The sequence below is a fragment of the Globicephala melas genome, chromosome 2 (genome assembly GCF_963455315.2).
Source record: "Globicephala melas chromosome 2, mGloMel1.2, whole genome shotgun sequence".
NCBI lineage: Eukaryota > Metazoa > Chordata > Mammalia > Artiodactyla > Delphinidae > Globicephala > Globicephala melas.
In genome coordinates this window covers 84,951,517-84,972,062 of record NC_083315.2, presented here as the reverse complement: position 1 = coordinate 84,972,062, position 20,546 = coordinate 84,951,517, and the positions used below count along the sequence as shown (strand labels likewise).

General features: G+C 34.9%; 1 protein-coding gene across 1 annotated transcript in view; it reads right to left on the bottom strand.

Annotated features, from left to right (window-relative positions):
* FAM227B (family with sequence similarity 227 member B) overlaps window positions 1-20,546 on the bottom strand; it is a 259,682-nt gene that overhangs the window by 176,590 nt on the left and 62,546 nt on the right. The window contains exon 10 of the mRNA XM_060294279.1: window positions 14,806-14,943. Within this exon, the coding sequence (XP_060150262.1) occupies window positions 14,806-14,943 (138 nt within the window). The remainder of the gene's footprint in view (window positions 1-14,805; window positions 14,944-20,546) is intronic.

Here is a 20,546-nt window from a genome sequence, read left to right as displayed (position 1 = left end):
AGAATATGGTAGCTCTCAGATGCCATGGGCCAAACTCCTTTGCAATGATTTCCTGTAGGAGAGTCATCCTCAGAATTTTAGTCTCAGGACCACTTTATACTCTTAAGAATAATTGAAGACAACAAGAACTTTTGTTTATATGTGTTTTTGTATCTATTAGTATTTCCTACATTAGAAATTAAAACAGAAATCTTAAACATGTATTTATTATTTCATTAAAAATAACACTAATAAACCCATTTCATATTAACATAATGGCATCTTTTTCGAAAAAGATAACTATATTCAAGAAAAAAATTTGAGAAGAGTAACACTGTTTCACATTTAAAAGATCTCTAACAACTGGTTTAGTAGAAGACAGCTGGATTCTAATATTTACTTCTGCATTTCTGCTACTGTGATATATTTTTTGAAGTATATATTTATCTATTGAAGCATATTAAGAAAATCCAGTATCACATAGATTAGTCAAAAAAAGGAGGAGTATTTTAATAGTTGTGAATACTCTTTGAATACTGTATCCAAATGTGACAAGTTCTAGTTTCTTAATGGTGGGTTGCAATATGGAATCTGAAAACACATAACTGTGCTTTGCATACTCTGTTGCGTTAAAATCCATTGGTCTGTCACTATGTATAATTTAAAAAAATATAATGCATTAGTCATTTGTAAAATATTGGTTCAGTGAGTTATGCAGATATTCTAAATGTTGACACATTTCTTCATAGTAAAAAAAAAAAAATCACATTCATTAATATCACCACTGAATTACCAGAGGTCTTTAAGTATTGGAAAACTGTCAAGATTATGGTAGTGGATGCAAGTTCTTCAAAATTTTTGTTTGAAAGCTCAAAATTTTTATTATTTTCATTTTTTAATTTCTTTTTGGTTTATATCTTTATTGGAGTATTATTGCTTTACAATAGTGTGTTAGTTTCTGTTGGACAACAAAGTGAATCAGCTATATGTATACAATACATATATCCCCATATCTCCTCCCTCTTGTGTCTCCCTCCCACCCTCCCTATCCCACCCCTCTAGGTCATTCCAAAGCATTGAGCTGATCTCCCTGTGCTATGCAGCAGCTTCCCACTAGCTAGCTATTTTACATTTGGTAGTGTATATATGTCAATGTTACTCTCTCACTTCGTCCCAGCTTCCCCTTCCCCGACTGTGTCCTCAAGTATGTTCTCTATGTCTGCGTCTTTATTCCTGCCCTGCCACTAGGTTCATCAGTACTGGAAAGCTCAAATTTTATCATTGGCCGTAGCAAAAGCACTCCGTACATAAGGATTACTGCACTATTCTTTAATTCCTGTAAATGAGACACTTCCTGTCCTGCAAACTATATGCTCCCCCTTCCATAGTACGAAGCTATTACTAGGTAGCTAGTATGGGATATGGGAAACTTCTGAATCAAGACTTTTATGAGTGTGTGTCTATTCCTCTTTTATTCTCCTGATACAGATTAATTCTACTGACTGTGAAGATCTATAGGATGGTGACCCCAGAAGGTGGAAGCAGTCTGGATCTCTGAATCACTATGTGGAGGAGAGGCACTCACTGATCACTAACTAATATGAATTCTCATAAGACAGCTTTAAATGTAGGTTAAGGTTCTACAGAAATATAAGAGGCTCAAAGTTCAAATAAAACAAAGATTTGAACAAAATTCTACCTTGAACAGATTTCCTAGTAGTCACAGTCTAAGCAGAAGTCTACAGAAAAAATTACTTTATAGAAAAATAAAACTACTTCTTTATGCAATCCTTGCCTTTATGAAGTGGAACATCTGCCCTTTTAGTTTCCCTACAAAAAAAAAAAAAACAAACAACAGTGTCTAGTAGACTAGACCCGTGCTTCCCTAGTGGAGGCTCAGCTTCTTTCAGAGGATTAGAAATTCCAACTCTTTGCTGTCACCGTACCTCTGGACCACTTTGGCCCCACAGTGTGGGTTTTCCATTCTCCAAACGATTGCTTGCTATTTCTAGAGGCATCTGTATACAAAATTGGGAAACAAGTGAGATTTTCCCCCAGTCTTCTGCATCCTACTTTGGCTCTTCTAACAGCTTTCCTCCTTCCTTCTCACATATTAAAACTTGATCCCAGAAAAGGATCTAAACACTCATTCACATTAGTCATGAATGAGGGAATAAGGCTATGGTAATTCTCTTAAGTTAAAACTCTTATCCTATGATGACAATTTTAAGCCTTAACATACTTACAAGCCTGTAAAATTAAATGTCTGAGAGGCAGTATGTGAAGTCGTTAAAGAGTTCAGATTCTAAGGCCAGAATTTCCTGAATTTGAATTCATATTCCACCATTTATGAGTGATGTGACCTTGAGCAAGTTATTTAATTCCCTTATGTTTCAGTTTCCTCATTTTATAACTGATAATAAAAGCAACCTACTACATAAGAATATTACTAATAAAACCCTAATACGTTAACACACTTTATCAAATACATAGTTCAAATTGAAGATTTCCCCAAGTTGAACATAAATTATTAAAATTTAATTTTGAGCACTATATGAAAAGAAACCCTAATTAAACCTCTAACCTACCATAATACCCCAGACTTAGATGATCTTATCCAGAAACAGAAAAATCTAGTGATGTTTTAGAATGTAATATAAAAAGTACTTTTCAAATATTTATGGGTAAATAAAATATATGATGCATTTTATAAAGACTTTCCATTAACATGAAAATCAAGTGTGTTTGAAACAAAATAATTTTTATGTTTTTCCAAATTAAAATGATCATTTCGTTAGAAATACAGTATAAAACCTCTTTAAAGCATAGTAGTTCACCACCCAGAGTAATTTTTTATTTTAGATTGCATAAAATGGATACTGCAAAAATAATAACTTCTGAAAAAACCAGGACTATCATGAAGCAACATATAAATAATATTTGGAACAAAAGTAATTGAGATAAAGGCTCATAAGCAGTACTTCCTCTAATAAGAGAAAAACATTTTTGATGGCCTCTATATAAACTATGGAATAACATAACTGTATTCTCTTGGTGGCTAAAAATATTGGTCAATATCTGTTGATTATTTTTAATTTTTGAATGTTGATTATGGTTACCTATTGAAATATTGAAACAGTTTCATATATATTGTTTATGTAAAGAACATAAGAAACAATGCTATATATTATAGAAAGGAAGAATGCCTACAAATACCCATATAATCATTACCTCTGGGGAGGAAGGGACAGATTTAGGAATGGTACAAAAGATATGTAAATAAAAGGCTTGAAAAGCAAATATGGCAAAATGCAAATATTTGTTATGTGTGGGAAATATTTTCTATACTTTCCTGCATGTTTAAATAAAAAATAATAATAAAAACAAATCCAAAAGGAAACCCCATGTAAAGAATTGGGATAAACATAACCACTTTGATCTATCTCTCAACTCTAAGTAAAACAACTACAAAACTTACAAATAGGAAAATGTGCATCAGCACCAGAAAGAAAATACAAAAACTGATATTATATCTGAAGTCCATGAAATGGGACCAAATTTTAAAGTGTTTTTCATAATAAATATAATTTACCACACGATGGTAAAGTACACATGAGGAGGTCTTGACAGATCCTCATCCACATTGGCAGAAACTTACTCAGAAAAGCAAAAGCTCCACTGAAATGAGATGTTTATCTGGGAATCCAAAGAGAAGTCCCTTACTCAAGGTCCTACAGTCCAGGGGCACCGGGTAGAATGGTAAGCCCATGACTGGCTAAAACATGATGTTGAAAATCGTGGTCTTTCGAGGGACTTGATTTTTTGCTTTCAGCCTCACCTCCAAAGACCTTTCAGTTGTCATTCCCTAATAAAAGATTGTTCTTAGTTTACATATTTGCCAAATTAGTAGCTTGTAGTGGGCTTTATCCTATTTTTAAAAAATTGGTCCCTATATATTTTCATTTCTTATGAGGTAACAAGACAACATTTAGTATGTCATAGCACACCACGTGAAAACAGGATATGAAGGCTTTCTCTGGAGATTTTATTTCCTCAATGTCAGGGGATACTCTCCAATGGTGAAATGAAACTTTTTCCTTAAATATCTGCAACAGTGTCACTTTCCCTTCCTCTTCAGTCTGGCCATATAAGTTTCTATGTCTCACTTGAAATATTTGGCTAAGATCTTTACTAGGTCTACCACAGAGCTTAGGGAAATCCAAGAATTTTAAATACATTTTGGCATTGTGAAAACTTATGAAAATCATCAAGACATGTTCTAGTGACATTTTCCAAATTTAAAGACAAATTAAAAAATCTTGGAAACATCTAAATAAGTAAAAGTAAAAACTAAATTTTATAAATTAACTGTAAAGGAAGAAAACATAGGCTGGTTTAGACTTCTCTACTAGACTAAATAACAGAAGATAATGAAGCAGTATCTGGTTTTATAAGAACATGGGATTTGACAATTTGATATTTAAATTGGAAAATAAACTCAATATTTAAATATTTAATTTACATCAGTCTGACTCTCCCATAGATAAAAGTTATGAATTCTTGAAAGTGTTTAAAAACAGGACATTAACCACTTGAAGATACCAGGGAATAACTAAAAGCAGATAGAAACTGGAGGGGAGTTGAGCCTTCTAAAATGGAACCTGTAGGGTTCTCATCAAGAAAAAAAGGCAGAGGACTCAAATCAATAAAATTAGAAATGAAAAAGAAGTTACAACTGACACCATACAAAGGATCATAAGAGACTAATACAAGCAACTATAAGGCAATAAAATGGACAACCTAGAAGAAATGGACAAATTCTTAGAAAGGTACAATCTTCCAAGACTGTACCAGGAAGAAATAGAAAATATGAACAAATCAATCACAAGTACTGAAATTGAAACTGTGATTTAAAAACTTCCAACAAACAGCTGTCTGGAACCAGATGGATTCACAGGCAAATTCTATCAAACATTTAGAGAAGAGTTAACACCTATCCTTCTCAAACTATTCCAAAAAATTGCTGAGGAAGGAACACTCCAAAGCTCATTCTATAAGGTCACAATCACCTTGATACCAAAACCAGACAAAGATATCACACACAAAAACATTACAGGCCAGTATTACTGATGAATACAGAAGGAAAAATCTTCAACAAAATACTAGCAAATCCAATCCAACAACACATTAAAAGAATCATATACCATGATCAAGTGGGATTTACCCCAGGGATGCAAAGATTCTTCAACATATGTAAATCAATCAATGTGATACACTACACTAACAAACTGAAGAATAAAAACCATATGATCATCTCAATAGATGCAGAAAAAGCATTTGACAAAATTCAACACCCATTTATGATAAAAACTCTCCAGAAAGTGGGCATAGAGAGAACATACTTCAACATAATAAAGGCCATATATGGCAAATCCACAGTAAACATCATTTTCACTGGTGAAAAACTAAAAGCATTTCCTCTAAGATCAGGAACAAGACAAGGACGTCCACCCTTGCTACTTTTATTCAACATAGTTTTGGAAGTCCTACCCACAGCAATCAGAGAAGAAAAAGAAATAAAAGGAATCCAAATTGGAAAAGAAGAAGTAAAACTAGCACTGTTTACAGATGATATGATACTATACATAGAAAATCCTAAAGATGCTACCAGAAAACTAGAGCTCATCAATGAATTTGGTAAAGTTGCAGGATACAAAATTAATACACAGAAATCTCTTGCATTCCTATACATTAACAGTGAAAGATAAGAAAGAGAAATTAAGAAAACTGTCCCATTTACCATTGCATCAAAAAGAATAAAATACCTAGGAATAAACCTACCTAAGGAGGCAAAAGGTTTGTACTCCAAAAACTATAAGATTGATGAGGGCTTCCCTGGTGGCGCAGTGGTTGAGAGTCTGCCTGCCAATGCAGGGGACACGGGTTCGTGCCCCGGTCCGGGAGGATCCCACATGCCGCAGAGCGGCTAGGCCCGTGAGCCACGGCCACTGAGCCTGCACATCTGGAGCCTGTGCTCCGCAGTGGGAGAGGCCACAACAGTGAGAGGCCTGTGTACCACAAAAAAACAAAAAAAACTATAAGATATTGATGAAAGAAATAAAAGATGACACAAACAGATGAAAAGATATACTATGTTCTTGGATTGGAAGAATCAATATTGTGAAAAATGACTATACTACCCAAAGTAATCTACAGATTCAATGCAATCCCTATCAAATTACCAATAGCATTTTTCACAGAATTAGAACAAAAAATTTTACAATTTGTATGGAAACACAAAACACCCTGAATAGCCAAGGCAATCTTGAGAAAGAAAAACAGAGCTAGAGGAATCAGGCTCCCTGACTTCAGACTATACTACAAAGCTACAGTCATCAAAATGGTATGGTACTGGCACAAAAACAGAAATATAGATCATTGGAACAGGATAGAAAGTCCAGAGATAAACCCATGCACCTATGGTCACCTAATATATGATAAAGGAGGCAAGAATATACAATTGAGAAAGGACAGTCTCTTCAATAAGTCGTGCTGGGAATACTAGACAGCTGCATTAAAAGAATGAAATTAGAACATTCTCTAACACTATATACAAAAGTAAACTCAAAATGGATTAAAGACCTAAATGTAAGACCAGATACTATAAACTTCTTAGAGGAAAACATAGGCAGAACACTCTCTGACATGAATCTCAGCTTGATCTTTTTCAATCCACCTCCTAGAGTAAAGAAAATAAAAGCAAAAATAAATGGAACCTAATTAAACTTAAAAGCTTTTGCACAGCAAAGGGAACCATAAACAAAACAAAAAGACGACCTACAGAATGAGAACATATTTGCAAATGTAGCAACTGACAAGGGATTTATCTCCAAACTATACAAACAGCTCATGCAGCCCAATACCAAAAACAAACAAACAAAAAAACCCAATCAAAATATGGGCAGAATATCTAAATAGACATTTCTCCAAAGTAGACATATAGACGGCCAAGAAGCACATGAAAAGATGCTCAACATCACTAAATTAGAGAAATTCAAATCAAAACGACAATAAGGTATCACCTCACTGGTCAGAAGGGCCATCATCAAAAAATCTACAAACCATAAATGCTGGAGAGGGTGTGGAGAAAAGGGAACCCTCCTACACTGTTGGTGGGAAGGTAAATTGGTACAGCCACTATGGAGAACGGTATGGAGGTTCCTTAAAAAACTAAAAATAAAGCTACCGTATGATCTAGCAATCCCATTCCTGGGCACATATACAGAGAAAATCATAATTCGAAATGATACCTGCACCCCAAGGTCATTGCGGCACTATTTACAATAGTCAGGACATGGATGCAACCTAAAAGTCTATCAACCAAAGAATGGATAAAGAAGATGTGGTACATGTATACAATGAAATATTACGCAGCCATAAAAAACAATGAAATAATGTCATTTGCAGTGATATGGATGGACCTAGAGATTGTCATACCGAGTGAGGTAAGTCAGACAGAGAAAAACAAATATCATATGATATTGCTTATATGTGGAATCTAAAAAATATGGTACAAATGAACCTGTTTACAAAACAGAAGTAGAGTCACAGATGTAGAAAAGAAACTTATGTTTACCAAGGGGGAAAGGTAGGAGAGGGATAAATTGGGAGATTGGAATTGACATGTACACATTACTATATATAGAATAGACAACTAATAATAACCTGTTGTATAGCACAGGGAACTCTACTCAATACTCTGTAATGTCCTATATGGGAAAAGAATATAAATAAGAGTGGATAAAAAAAAAAAAAGAAACAATACCAAACCAGAACCCAATGGAACAATATCTTGCTGAAAGGCAAAAGAAAAGTGAACCTAGAATTCTAAATCCAGCAAAAATATCCTTCAAAAATAAAGGCAAAATGAACATTATTTTTAGATAAATAAACTTGAGAAACTTTATTACTGGCAGAACTGAACTATAAGAACTGCCAAAAGGTAGTTTTTTTCCCAAGCTGAAGGGAAATGACACCAGATGGAAACTCAAATTTATAGGAGGGAATGAAGATCCAGGAATGGCAAATATGTGAATAAATATAGAAGACTATTTTTAAGTCTTCTCTTAATCTTTTAAAATACATATAATCACTTCTACTTCTTGCTATGATGGAGTAACAGGAACTGGATTGCTCTTCTTTCTTAAACAAGTAAAAAATTGGAGAAAATATAGGAAACAATGGTTTTCATGTGTTGGACAACAGGCAGCACAGGACAGTAATCACCCCCGCTCCAGCCAAGAGAAAAAAACCTAATGAGGGAACCCTTCAGTTGTCTCATCTCATTGTCTCTAAAAAAGAAATTTTGAGGCCACAGTGTAGTGGTGGGAATCCAAGCAGAACTGAGTTGAAAAATAAAATTTAGCATTCAGGAAGGTCAAGGCAAGCTAAAATTCACAGGTCAGCATAATATAGAGGAGACAGATGCACACAGAGAGCATTCTGGAGCTCTTCAGAAGGTTATCCTTGAATTTTTGCCTGAGGTTGGTTTAAAAAAAAAAACAACACAGGAAGGAGCGGGCAGAACAATGCTTGGGGCTCACAGAAAGCTCATGTTCCAGACAGCCAGATGGGAAATCTGTTACACACAGAGCATGGGGTAGAATACTAAGAAGGGTACTGCCTCAGTAGGGGAAGCATGTTAAGGCCTAAACAAAAGAGTTCTCTGGCTCCACCTAATGAAGCTTAAAATAAAGCCCCAAGTAGACCAAAATATTTCTGAATAACTAGATCACATCTCAGATAAAACTCAAAAATATTTAATGGAATAAAATAAAAATTTACACAAAACTACAGTTTACTCAAGAAGGAACTGATCATTTGAATAGCACTATATCTATCAGAGAAATGAATTTTTAGTCAAAAACCTTACCACAGAGGAATTTCTAGACCCAGATGGCTTCATTGGTGAATTCTACCAAATACGTAAAGAAGAACAAATACCAAGTTTACACCAACCCTTAGGAAAGAGAAGAGGGGTGAACATTACACTTATTACTAAAATGTGACAGGACAGTACAGGAAAAGAAAACAAAATTTTAGCAAACTGAATTCAGTAGTATACATGAAAAGGTTAATACACAATTGCCAAATGGGATTTTTCCCAGGAATGCAAGGTTAGGTAACACTTGAAAAATCAATCAATGTAATTCACTGTATTAAAAGACTAAAATAGAAAAACAGTATGTTCATCTCAACAAATGCTAAAATCCTACATCTATTTGTTAAAAAACAAACAACAACAAAAACCTCTCAGCAAACTAGGAAGGGAATGAAACTACCTCAACCTGATAAAAGATATCTATAAAAGCCTTCAGCCAAAATCTATTTAAAGGTAAGTAACCTAACATTTTCCCTCTAAGATCAGGAATGAGGCACGCATGTCTACTCTCACCACTTTTAGTCAACATCTTCTTAAAGATCCTAGCCATAGGCAAGTAAAATAAATAAAAGGCATATAGATTGAAAATAAAGTAAAATGCTCTTTATTCTCAGATGACAAGAGTATCCATGAAGAAAAAATCCTAAGAAATCTAAAAAGGCTACTAGAACTAATAAGCAAGTTTAGTAAGATTGTAGGATATTAAGATCAACACAAAAGTATTTTTCTATAGTATTTTTTATATATTACCAGTGAACAATCAGGAATTGAAATTAAAAACACCATATGCAATATTATTTGAGAGATATGTGCAGCATCTATAAAGAAAAAACTAGAAAATATTGCTGAGATAGAAAGAAGTCCTAAATAAATGTGGAAATATTCTATGTTCATGGATTGGAATATCAATATTGTTAAGATGTCAATGCTTCTTAAGTTGATAGATTCAACCTAACTCCAATGAAAATTCCAGAGTATATACTTTAAATACTGATAAGCAGTTAAAAAATTATATAGAAATGAAAAGAATCTAGATAGCCAAAATAATTTTTTAAAAGAAGAACAAAGTTGGAGGACTTATAGTACCTGACTCCAAGACATGTTATAAAATTACGATTATCAAGGTAGTTTGGTATTGGCATTAGTGAAACAGAATTCAGAGTACCTGCATAGAGCAATACACATATGATCAAATGTTTTTTTGACAAAGGTTCCAAGATAATTCAATGGGCAAAGGATAATCTTTTCAACATATGGTGCTAGAATAATATGCAAAGAAATGATCCTCACTGCTTACTTCACATAATTTTCAAAAATTACTCAAAATGAATTAGAGACCTAAGTGTATAATAGGAGCTACAATTCTAAGCTATAAAATTATATACTATAAAATTTCTAGAAGAAAACATGGGAGAAGATCTTGGTAAAATTGGGTTCACAAAAAAATTCTTGAATATGACACAAAAAAGCACATACCCTATTGGAAAAAATGATAAATTTGATTTTACCATATTATAAACTTTTGCCTTTCAAAGTACACTATTATAAAATGAAAAGGCAACTACAGACTAGAAAAGAATATTTGTAAAATATATACCTGTTAAAGGATTTGTGTCTAGAATATATAAAGAACTGTTATAACAGAATTAAAATAAGACAAACAACCCCAATAAAAATAGCGAAAAGATTGAAACAGACACTTAAGCAAAGAAGATATACAGATGGCAAATAAGCACATGAAAAGAGCTCATCATAATTAGTCGTTAGAGAAATTAAAGTAAAACCTAACTAAATACCGGTACATAACCCACAAGAATGGCTAAAATTAAAAAGACTGTACAAAGTCTTAGCGAGGAAGTAGAGTAACTATAACCTGTATACTGATAGGAATGTAAAATTTTGGATAAATTTGGCAATTTCTTAAAATGTTATAATACACTTACCATACTACTCAGCCTTCCGGTACTAGATGCTTACCAAAGATAAATGAAATCCTATGTTTACACAAAGACTTGTACATGAATATTCATAGCAGCTTTATTTATAATAGCTAAATACTGGAAACAATGCAAATGTCTACCAACATGTGAATGGATAAACAAATTGTTGTATATCCTTACCATGGACTATTACTCAGCAATACAGGGGAACAAACTATTAATACATACATCAAGATGAATGAATCTCAAGATACTTATGCAGAGTAGAAAATGCCAGACAAAAGATAGCACATACTCTATGATTCCATTTACATAAAATTCTAGAAAATGCAAACTAACCTGTAGTGACAAAATCACATGAGTAATTGCCTGGGGATTGAGAAAGAGGGAGGAACTACAAAAAAGTCTGAGAAACTTTCTGGAATGGTGGATATGTTTCCTATCTTGAAGGTTGTGACAGTTTTATGAGTTTATACATATGTCCAATTGTGAAATTTTATATTCTAAATGTGTGTGGTTTATTGTACATCAATTAGACCTCAATAAAGCTGAAATAAACCATGTAGTTATTTGAAGCAAAAATCCTAACACTGTATAATGTGAGGCCATTATTCATGTAGATCTTCTAATATATATGACAACAACAGCACAAAGGACAAAGGGGAGTATGTGTAGCTATCCGTCTCCAAGTTCCTACATTTTTAGTAAAGTAGGACAACATTAACTTTAAGTAGTATTTTAATAATTTAAGGATGCATTTTGAAATCACTAAGGCAATTGCAAAAAATTCAAGAAGGTACAGGCAAACAGCCAGTAGAAGAATTAAAATGGAATACTAAAAATATTTGCTTAACCAAATGAAGATAGGGAAGGGGAATTGAAGAACAAAAAACAGGTGAGATAAAACTGAAAACAAACAGGAACATGGTAAAAACAACGCTAATCATGTCAATAGTTATGCTGAATGTAAATGAAGTAATCACTCCAATCAAAAGGAAGAAATTGTAAGACTAAATAAAAAACCAAGATTCAACTATAGGTTGTTTGCAAGACAACCTTTAAACATGAAAAAACAAAGAGGTTATAAGTAAAATGATGGCAAAAGATACACTATGCAAACCACAAGCATAAGAAAGCTCAAGTGGCTATATTAATATCTGACAAAATAGAACTCATAGATAATTAGATCGATAATTCCCCTAGGAGAATTATCATAGATATGAGAAATATTTCATAATGATTAAAGGGAAAACATAATAATTGTGTATGTGCCCAGTAACTTAAAAATGCATAAAGCAAAAATCAGCAGAATTAAGGGGAGAAATAGATAATTCCACAATTTCAGTGGGAGATTTTAACACCCCCTTCTCAGTAATTAATAGAATAATTAAATATCATAAAGATACAGAACGAGAGTTAGCACACTTTTTCTATTAAGGGTCAGATAGTCCAATATTTTAGGCTTTGTGGGCCACATGTGATTTCTGTGGTATATATATATTTTTAAATTTATTTATTTTGGGCTGCGGTGGGTCTTTGCTACTGTGCGCCGGCTTTCTTTGGTTGTGGCAAGCGGGGGCTACTCTTTGTTGCAGTGAGCAGGCTTCTCACTGCAGTGGCTTCTCTTGTTGTGGAGCACGGGTTCTAGAGCGCAGGCTCAGTAGTTGTGGCGCCTGGGCTTAGTTGCTCCGCAGCATGTGGTATCTTCCCGGACCAGGGCTTGAACCCGTGTCTCCTGCACTGGCAGGCAGATTCTTAACAACTGTGCCACCCGGAAAGTCCCTCTGTGGTATATTCTTTATTGTTTTTTTGTTTTTTTTTTTTACAACCCTTAAAAATGTAAAACTCATTCTTAGCTCATAGGATGTATAAAAAATAGGCTGCAGGCCAGATTTGGTCCACAGGCTGTAGTTTGTTGAATCTTGATATTGAAGATCTGAATATCACTATCAACCACCTTGATCTAATTGAGATTTACAAAATAATTGCAGAATACACATTCTTCTCATGTGCACATTGAATGTTCACCAAGATGGACCATGTACTGTACCATAAAACAAGTCTCAATACACTTCAAAAGATTGTAGAGTATATGCTCAGACCACAGTATATTTAAAATTGGAAATCAGTAATTTTTTATTTATTTATTTTTTTTTGCGGTACACGGGCCTCTCACTGTTGTGGCCTCTCCCATTGCGGAGCACAGGCTCCGGACGCGCAGGCCCAGCGGCCATGGCTCACGGGCCCAGCCGCTCCGCGGCATGTGGGATCCTCCCAGACCGGGGCACAAACCTGTGTCCCCTGCAATGGCAGGCGGACTCTCAACCACTATGCCACCAGGGAAGCCCTAGAAATCAGTAATTTTAAGGTATCTAGAAAAGCCCTAAGTATTTAAAAATTAAATAATACATCTCTAAATAATCCATAGGTCAAAACAGAAATTATACTGGATATTAGAAAATATTTTGGATTAAATGATAACGAAAATATATCAAAATTTGCAGAATGTAGCTGAAACAGGAATTAGAGAAATTTGTAGCTTTAAATGTTTATATAAAAGAGGGAGAGAGACAACAATAAAACAAATAGGATAAATTCAAACATTTGGTGGATAAAGGATATATGGGAGTTCCTTATACTATTCTCAACACTTTTCTGTAAGTTAAAATGAAAAAAAAAAAATAGAAAGCTCCCCCAACCTCCTTAATTTTATATTCAGCCAAGTTGTTATTCACATGTGAGACTGAGAAACAAAGAGAGATAAGATTGGGTCAAGACAGTGGATTATGTCTCTTTCCATCCAAAATTACAAATATGCATGAAGCTCTGTAAAAACCAGGGTGACATTAGCAAATAAGAAATTTCACATAACTACTAAAAGATAGAAATCAGACAGGATGACATCTATGGGGATAAGAGTGGAGAAGAATCAAAGTACTAATCAGAAGAGCAGTAATTAACTAATTAAACAATTTTGGAATCAGAAATTAACTGACGAGCCGCTTTCAGAAGAGTAGGTTGAGTAGGTTAGTCTCTCCTTGCCCTGGCCTATATCAAGAATTATGATGGAAAGGTATTTCCCTCTACACTAGTGGTTCTTAACTTTGCCTGCACATTGAAATCATCTGGGTAGCTTTAAAAAATACTGAGCCTCAGATTCTTATTTAATTGGTCAGAAATGAGGCCTGAGCACCAGACCTATGTTTAGTATTGAAATATAGTATAAATTAGAGAAAAATAAACTTGCCTTAAAGTGCTAATTAATGTAGAGTTACTGAGAAGTTTCGTCCTGGTACAGGAATTTGGGAGGTAGAAGAGAATACAAAAATATATCTATGTGAATTGCTATTTCAAGTAGTCTGTAAGCAGACTATTTAATAAGTAAGCATTTGGAAAAAACAAAATACTGGACTACAACTACCTTCCTTTATAACAAAATAAACCCCAAGTGGATTAAAGAGTTGAATAAAACATGGAAATAAAAAAGTACTAGAAAAAAAGAACAGGTAGATTCTTTTTTTCATAATATTAGGTAAGTAAGTCCTGACAAACATGCCACAAAACTGAAACTACAAAAGACATTATTTAAATTTACTGAATAAAAACTTTAAACTTATCTATTGGTAAAACACATTATTAACCAGAGAGCAATACAGCTAAAAATTAAGAATATTTGTAGTGTTCTTACAAACCTGAGAAGTTCCCGCAGATCAATATAAAAACATAGTAACATGCAAATGAGAAAAGGACTTAAGCACATGCTATTTTTTTAATGAAAAACTAAAATATAAAGCAATATTCAAATTACTATAATACCCATCTATAAATCAAATGTTATTTTAAGACCCTCACCAGAAAATAAATCATTAGAAAATTTTGACAAAAAAATAATGATACACTTGATTTTGGCTATTTCAATCAGAAGTATATAATAAATTTACTTACAAGTTGATAAGCGTCCTTGACTTCTTGCAATCCTGTCCTTTATAGATTCTGAAGGTGTTTTCTTGCTACCATGAATGGTTTTTGTGGAGAGTTCGTTCAGCTTCCAGTGGGTCCAAAAGTCTTTTTTAGGTTTTAAACCTGTTGATACAAATATGTACATTTAGCCAAAGAAATTAGGAGTTTAAAAATATCTTTTGTCAAAGCCTTTTTAGGAGCATTATACATTTCATTCTCACAACAGTCCTGTGAGGACTGTCAGTCTCAAGTTTCAAAAGAGGAAATCTCTACATAGAAATGTTAATATCTTATCACATAAGACTGAGAATTAGAAAAGAGATAAGCTTGATATATACCTTTCTGACTCATAGACATAAGCTAAGTTCATAAATGGACATAAGGGGAGATTAATATTGTGAAAACTTGGAAAGGACCTAAATATCCAGCAACAGTACATCCATACGGTGGATCATGAAGTATCCATTAAAAGTTACCTTGTAAGTATTTGTTAACATATAAAGGCAATCATAACATGTTTTTATGTGAAGGACAATTTTACCATATACATATGTGTGACTATAGCTTAAACATTAACATGATTTCCTCTCAGCATAGGTGATTATTGTTTTCAAAATTTCCCTATCTGTATTTCCTATTATTTTTAAAATAATGTTTATGAATCAGTTATAGTACCCTAAAAGAAATAAAAATAAATTCCATTTAAAAAGTTCCATTTTTGTTCCAAAAACTGTACAGGGTTGAATAATTGATTTAACCACACTAAACATTTATATACTCAGCAATAAAAATGAGAACAATATAAATTCCTTTGCATAATCCATATGTTTATTCTGATGGTTGAGACAGTATATGTTAATGTGTTCAGTAAATGGGAAATATGAGCTAATATTATCATTATTAATATACATTGATATACTCATAAACATAGCCAGTATTTTCTCAGCAGTGAGTATTCAATGAGGATTATTTGCTATATTTTGATATCAAATTGGAATTTTCTAAGTGTTTTTAGATTTGGTTATTGCCTATTTCACATTAGTTGCCACTAGATAAAATATTCAGAAGCCTGAAGTGTGATTCGTTTGAATGTTCCTCCATAGATTGTCTATGTTTTAAAATATATAGTGTATTTGTGGAAAATCTGGGGTATAGTAAGGCTAACAGATCAGGAGATTAAAAGACAGTTTTTTTTTTATTGAGAGGGGGATCAATGTCAGAGTAGGAAGACATGGAGCTCACTTGCTCTCACAAACACATCAAAAATACATCTAGGGGCTTCCCTGGTGGCGCAGTGGTTGAGAGTCCGCCTGCCGATGCAGGGGACACGGGTTCATGCCCCGGTCCGGGAGGATCCCACATGCCGCGGAGAGGCTGGGCCCGTGGGTCATGGCCACTGAGCCTGTGCGTCCGGAGCCTGTGCTCCGCAGCGGGAGAGGCCATAGCAGTGAGAGGCCCGCGTACCGCAAAAAAAACAAAAAACAAAACAAAAAAACAAAAAACCCATCTACATGTGGAAGATTACTCAAAGAAAACTAATTGGAAACCGGCAGAATATCTCCTATAAAACCAAAACTGCAAGGAAGATCTCCATGTAACTGGGTAGACTTGGGGGGGGAAAGACATCGGGTTGGAACCAGCACCCCTGGAGGGGTCTGTAAGGAAGAGAAAGGTCCACAAAGGTGGACCCTTGCCCTGGGGAGCCCCCATGCCTGTTGGGAAATCCACTGAGACAGAAGAGCTGGAGAAGCCTAGACTCTAATTGTAAGGAGTGCGTGTGTGCTGGCTTGCCAACAATCAGAGCAGAGAGAGACTTGTACTGATGGCTGCCACCTCATCACACTTCCAGTTTGAAGGGGCAAGTGCCCAGTGCCCCTCACTCCACACTACAGCCTGGCAGGAGATCAGGGGAAAGATTCAGTCTACCTGCTAGAAGTGGGATTGCTGAATCACACGGGAGTTCTATTTTCAGTTTTTTGAGGGACTTCCATACTGTTTTCCATAGTAGCTGCACCAATTTACATTCCCACCAACAGTGCACAAGGGTTCTCTTTTCTTTACATCCTTGCCAACATCTGTTATTTGTAGTCGCTTTGATAATGGCCATTCTAACAGGTGTGAGGTGATATATCATTATGGTTTTTACTAGCATTTCCCTGGTGATTAGTGATGTTGAACATCCTTTCATGTACCTGTTGGACATCTGTATGTCTTCTTTGGAAAAATGTCTGTTCGGTTCCTCTGCCTATTTTTAAAATCAGATTGTTTCCTTTTTGCTGTTGAACTGAGTTCCTTTTATCTTTTGGATATTAACCTCTTATCAGATATAATTTGCAAATATATTCCATAAGTTGTCTTTTCATTTTGTTGTTTTCTACTATGCAGAAGCTCTTTAGTTTGATGTCGTCCCACTTACTAATTTTTGCTTTTGTTGCTTGTGCTTTTGATACCATATCCAAAAAATTGTTGTGAATACATATGTCAAGGAGATTTACCACTATGTTTTCTTCTTAAGAGTTTTATGGTTTCAGTTCTTTACTCCATTTCAAGTTAATTTTTGTGAGTGGCATAAGATAGGAGTCCAATTTCATTATTCTACCTGTGATGATCCAGTTTTCCCAACACCATTTATTGAAGAGACTATCCTTTTCCCATTGAGTATTCTTGGCTCTCTTGTCGAATATTACTTGACTGTGTTTGTGAGGGTTTATTTCTGGGCTCTCAATTTTGTTCCATTGGCCTATGTTGTCTTCTTTCCTATAGTTTCCATGTCTTGCTCAAATTACATATCTGATCATACATGTTATCTATCCATCTTTTCCACTAAAGCATTTACTATATTAATCATAGTTACTTAAAATTTCCTGTCTGATATTCTAATATCTGTGTCATATCTAAAACTGGTTCTGATGATTTGTCTCTTGATAGTGTGTTTATTTTTTCCATTGCTTTTTTGTAGACTTCATAATTTTTGTTGAAAGTCAGACATATTGTGTAATGCAGTAAAGATGAGGTAAATAGTTTTCAGGCCTTGAAATGGGCTTTTTGTTTGGTCTTAAGCATGGGTAATTAAGTCAATCTGGAAGGGAATTGAGAGTTGGGCTGTGTTTGGGTTTTGTTGTTACTATGATTACCTTTAGTACTCTACATGCTTCAAATTCCTCTTACGATGTAAACTGCCTTGCCAGAGGTTTTTGTTTTCTCTTAGTTTACTTCCACATCAGCATCTGCTCCACTTTCAGTTTTAGATCTTTTGTGTCTTCTCAGAAATGGTCTTTTCCACACTTGTGCCCCTCTCCCAGCAGTAGACTGCTGTTACCTGTCAGTTGATGTTTGTTAGCCTGGTAGTGGTAGGTATTCTCTGTTCTGAATCAGCATCAGCGTTGGGTTTTGTTCCTGGGTCTTGGGATAGGGTCTTCTCAGTAATCCAGCCTTGCCCCAGCTGTAGCAAACTTGTTCTTGGCCCAGTATGCATTCCTGGCCTCTGGGGTAGAGGTAGTTTTCTGTTTCCCAGGTGAGCTGTGTTTCCACTTCTTCCCTAAGGGCAACTGCATTTGCTGCTCTTCCTCCCCACAACCTTTCCCCCTCCTCCTGCTGTGGCTTAAAGCTTGTTGTTGTTGTCAACATAGAGGAGATAGAAGGGTCAAGGCAAGGCTTTATGCCTTTTTTGCAGTGCTTCTATTACATTCCCCCAGGCTTTCTCAAGACTGTTATTCCACCCTCAGTATTTCTTGTAAGATGTGTGGAGAGAAGCTTGCAAGAGAGGGCAACTTCTCCCTTGTTTTATGTAGTTACTAAGGGTTCTATATTCTCACACTAGACCACACTCAGCTTTAAGCAATTCATTAAAAATTTTGGCTAAGGGAATTCCCTGGTGGTCGAGCGGTTGGGACTCCGTGCTTCCACTTCAGGGGGCTGGGGTTCAATCCCTGGTCGGGGAACTGAGATCCTGCAAAGCACGTGGCGCAGACAAAAAAAAATTTTTTTGTTGTTGAATTCTTCTTACTGGCTTTTATGGTATCTGGCTGCATCTGCCCCCGAAGAGCAAGTGCTTGCGTCTGGTCTCTCCTTGGAGGCCCCTTTCTTTAGATTTGGGGTTGACTGCTCTGCAATCTCTGATGGGTTCAAGGAAAGTTTTGAATTTCCAGACAGTCCAGTGTTTTTTGGTGGAAGGGTAGAAGTAATATCATTTTAGTTTTCTACATCCTAAGCAGAAGCCAGAAGTCATGGCACAAATTTTAATCTTGCTCATTGTAAGGCTGCCATGTGGGATTCAGTCATAAGGCTTGTGCCAAAATCTAGCCAATCGTACAAAATCTTAATGTGTCTCTAGAGAAGTAGCCTCCAAAGTCTTCCATATCCTAATCTTCCCAAATTGTGAATGTTACATGGCAAAGGGGAATGAAGGGAGCAGATGGAATTAAGTTTGTAAATTGGCTAACCTTACAATAGGGTATGTGGGCTTGTCCAGGTGAGCCCAATGTAATCAGAAGGGTCCTTAAATATGGAAACGGAAGGTAGAGGAGTCAGTATCAGAGTGATGCAATATGAGAAAGACTGACTATCCATTGCTGGCTTTGATAATGAAAGAGGGCCATGAGGCAAAGAATGGAAACAGCTTCAGAAAAGTTGCAAAGAAACAGATTCTCCCCTAGAACCTCTAGAAGAACACAGCCCTGCCAAACATCTTCATTTTAGCCTAGTGAAACTCATTTTGGACTTCTGATTTCCAGAACTATAACACATTTATGTTGTTTTAAACTAAGTAGTAATTTGCTATAGTAGCAATAGGAAACTAATACAGTCTCTGGTGCTCTAAGAATTGTGTATAAGGAGCTCTGGTAACAAAAATTTTGTTTGTGAAAAACGAACCAAAAATGAAAGCCAAATGACAATGTAAGAAATCAAACTGAATATAATGTAAATAACCTAATAAAGTGATTACTTCATCCTGATAAAAAGGAATTTTTTTTTATTAAGGAGGAGAAATTGAATCAAGTATTTTAGATCTATGCTATAAACATCTCAACAAAGAAATAAGAAAAACATGTCTTATAAAATTCTTTCAACAAGTGCTCTAGCCAATACAAAATAATCACAACTGAGAGATAAAAATCTTACTAAAAGTTGAAAAGGTCGTTTATGAGCATAGACTCAGAAAACATGTGACTCTTGATAGGTATGCAATGTGAGAAATGCATTGCAAGAGAAATCTGTACATATTCATGATTAAATAAACCATAGAGGCTCTAGTGCAGCTACCACTACTGCCTTTGTTTTCAACTTAAATTTTTATCAATGAATAAAAATTAAAATGAACAATCATGTACAGTTCAATGAATCTTCACAAATTTAATATATGGTGTCCATGTTACCAGCCCCCAGAAACAAAATATTCAGCACTCCAGGTGCCCTCCTTTCTAGCCAGGACCAATTCCCAAGAATAAACATTATCTTTACTTCTAAAATTATAGCTTAGTTTTGCCAGATTTTGAACTTTGTATCAGTGGACTCAAACAGGATCTACTCTTTTGTGTCTGGGCATTTTTCCCCCCTCAACCTTGTTTCTGTGATTTGTTCATACTATTGTATATAATTCTAGTGTGTTCATTCTCATTGCTGGTAGTATTTCATTATATGAATATTCCACAGTTTATCTAAATTTCATATTATTGATGGGCATTTGGACAGTTTGTTTTGATTATTATATAAATAGTGCTGCTAAG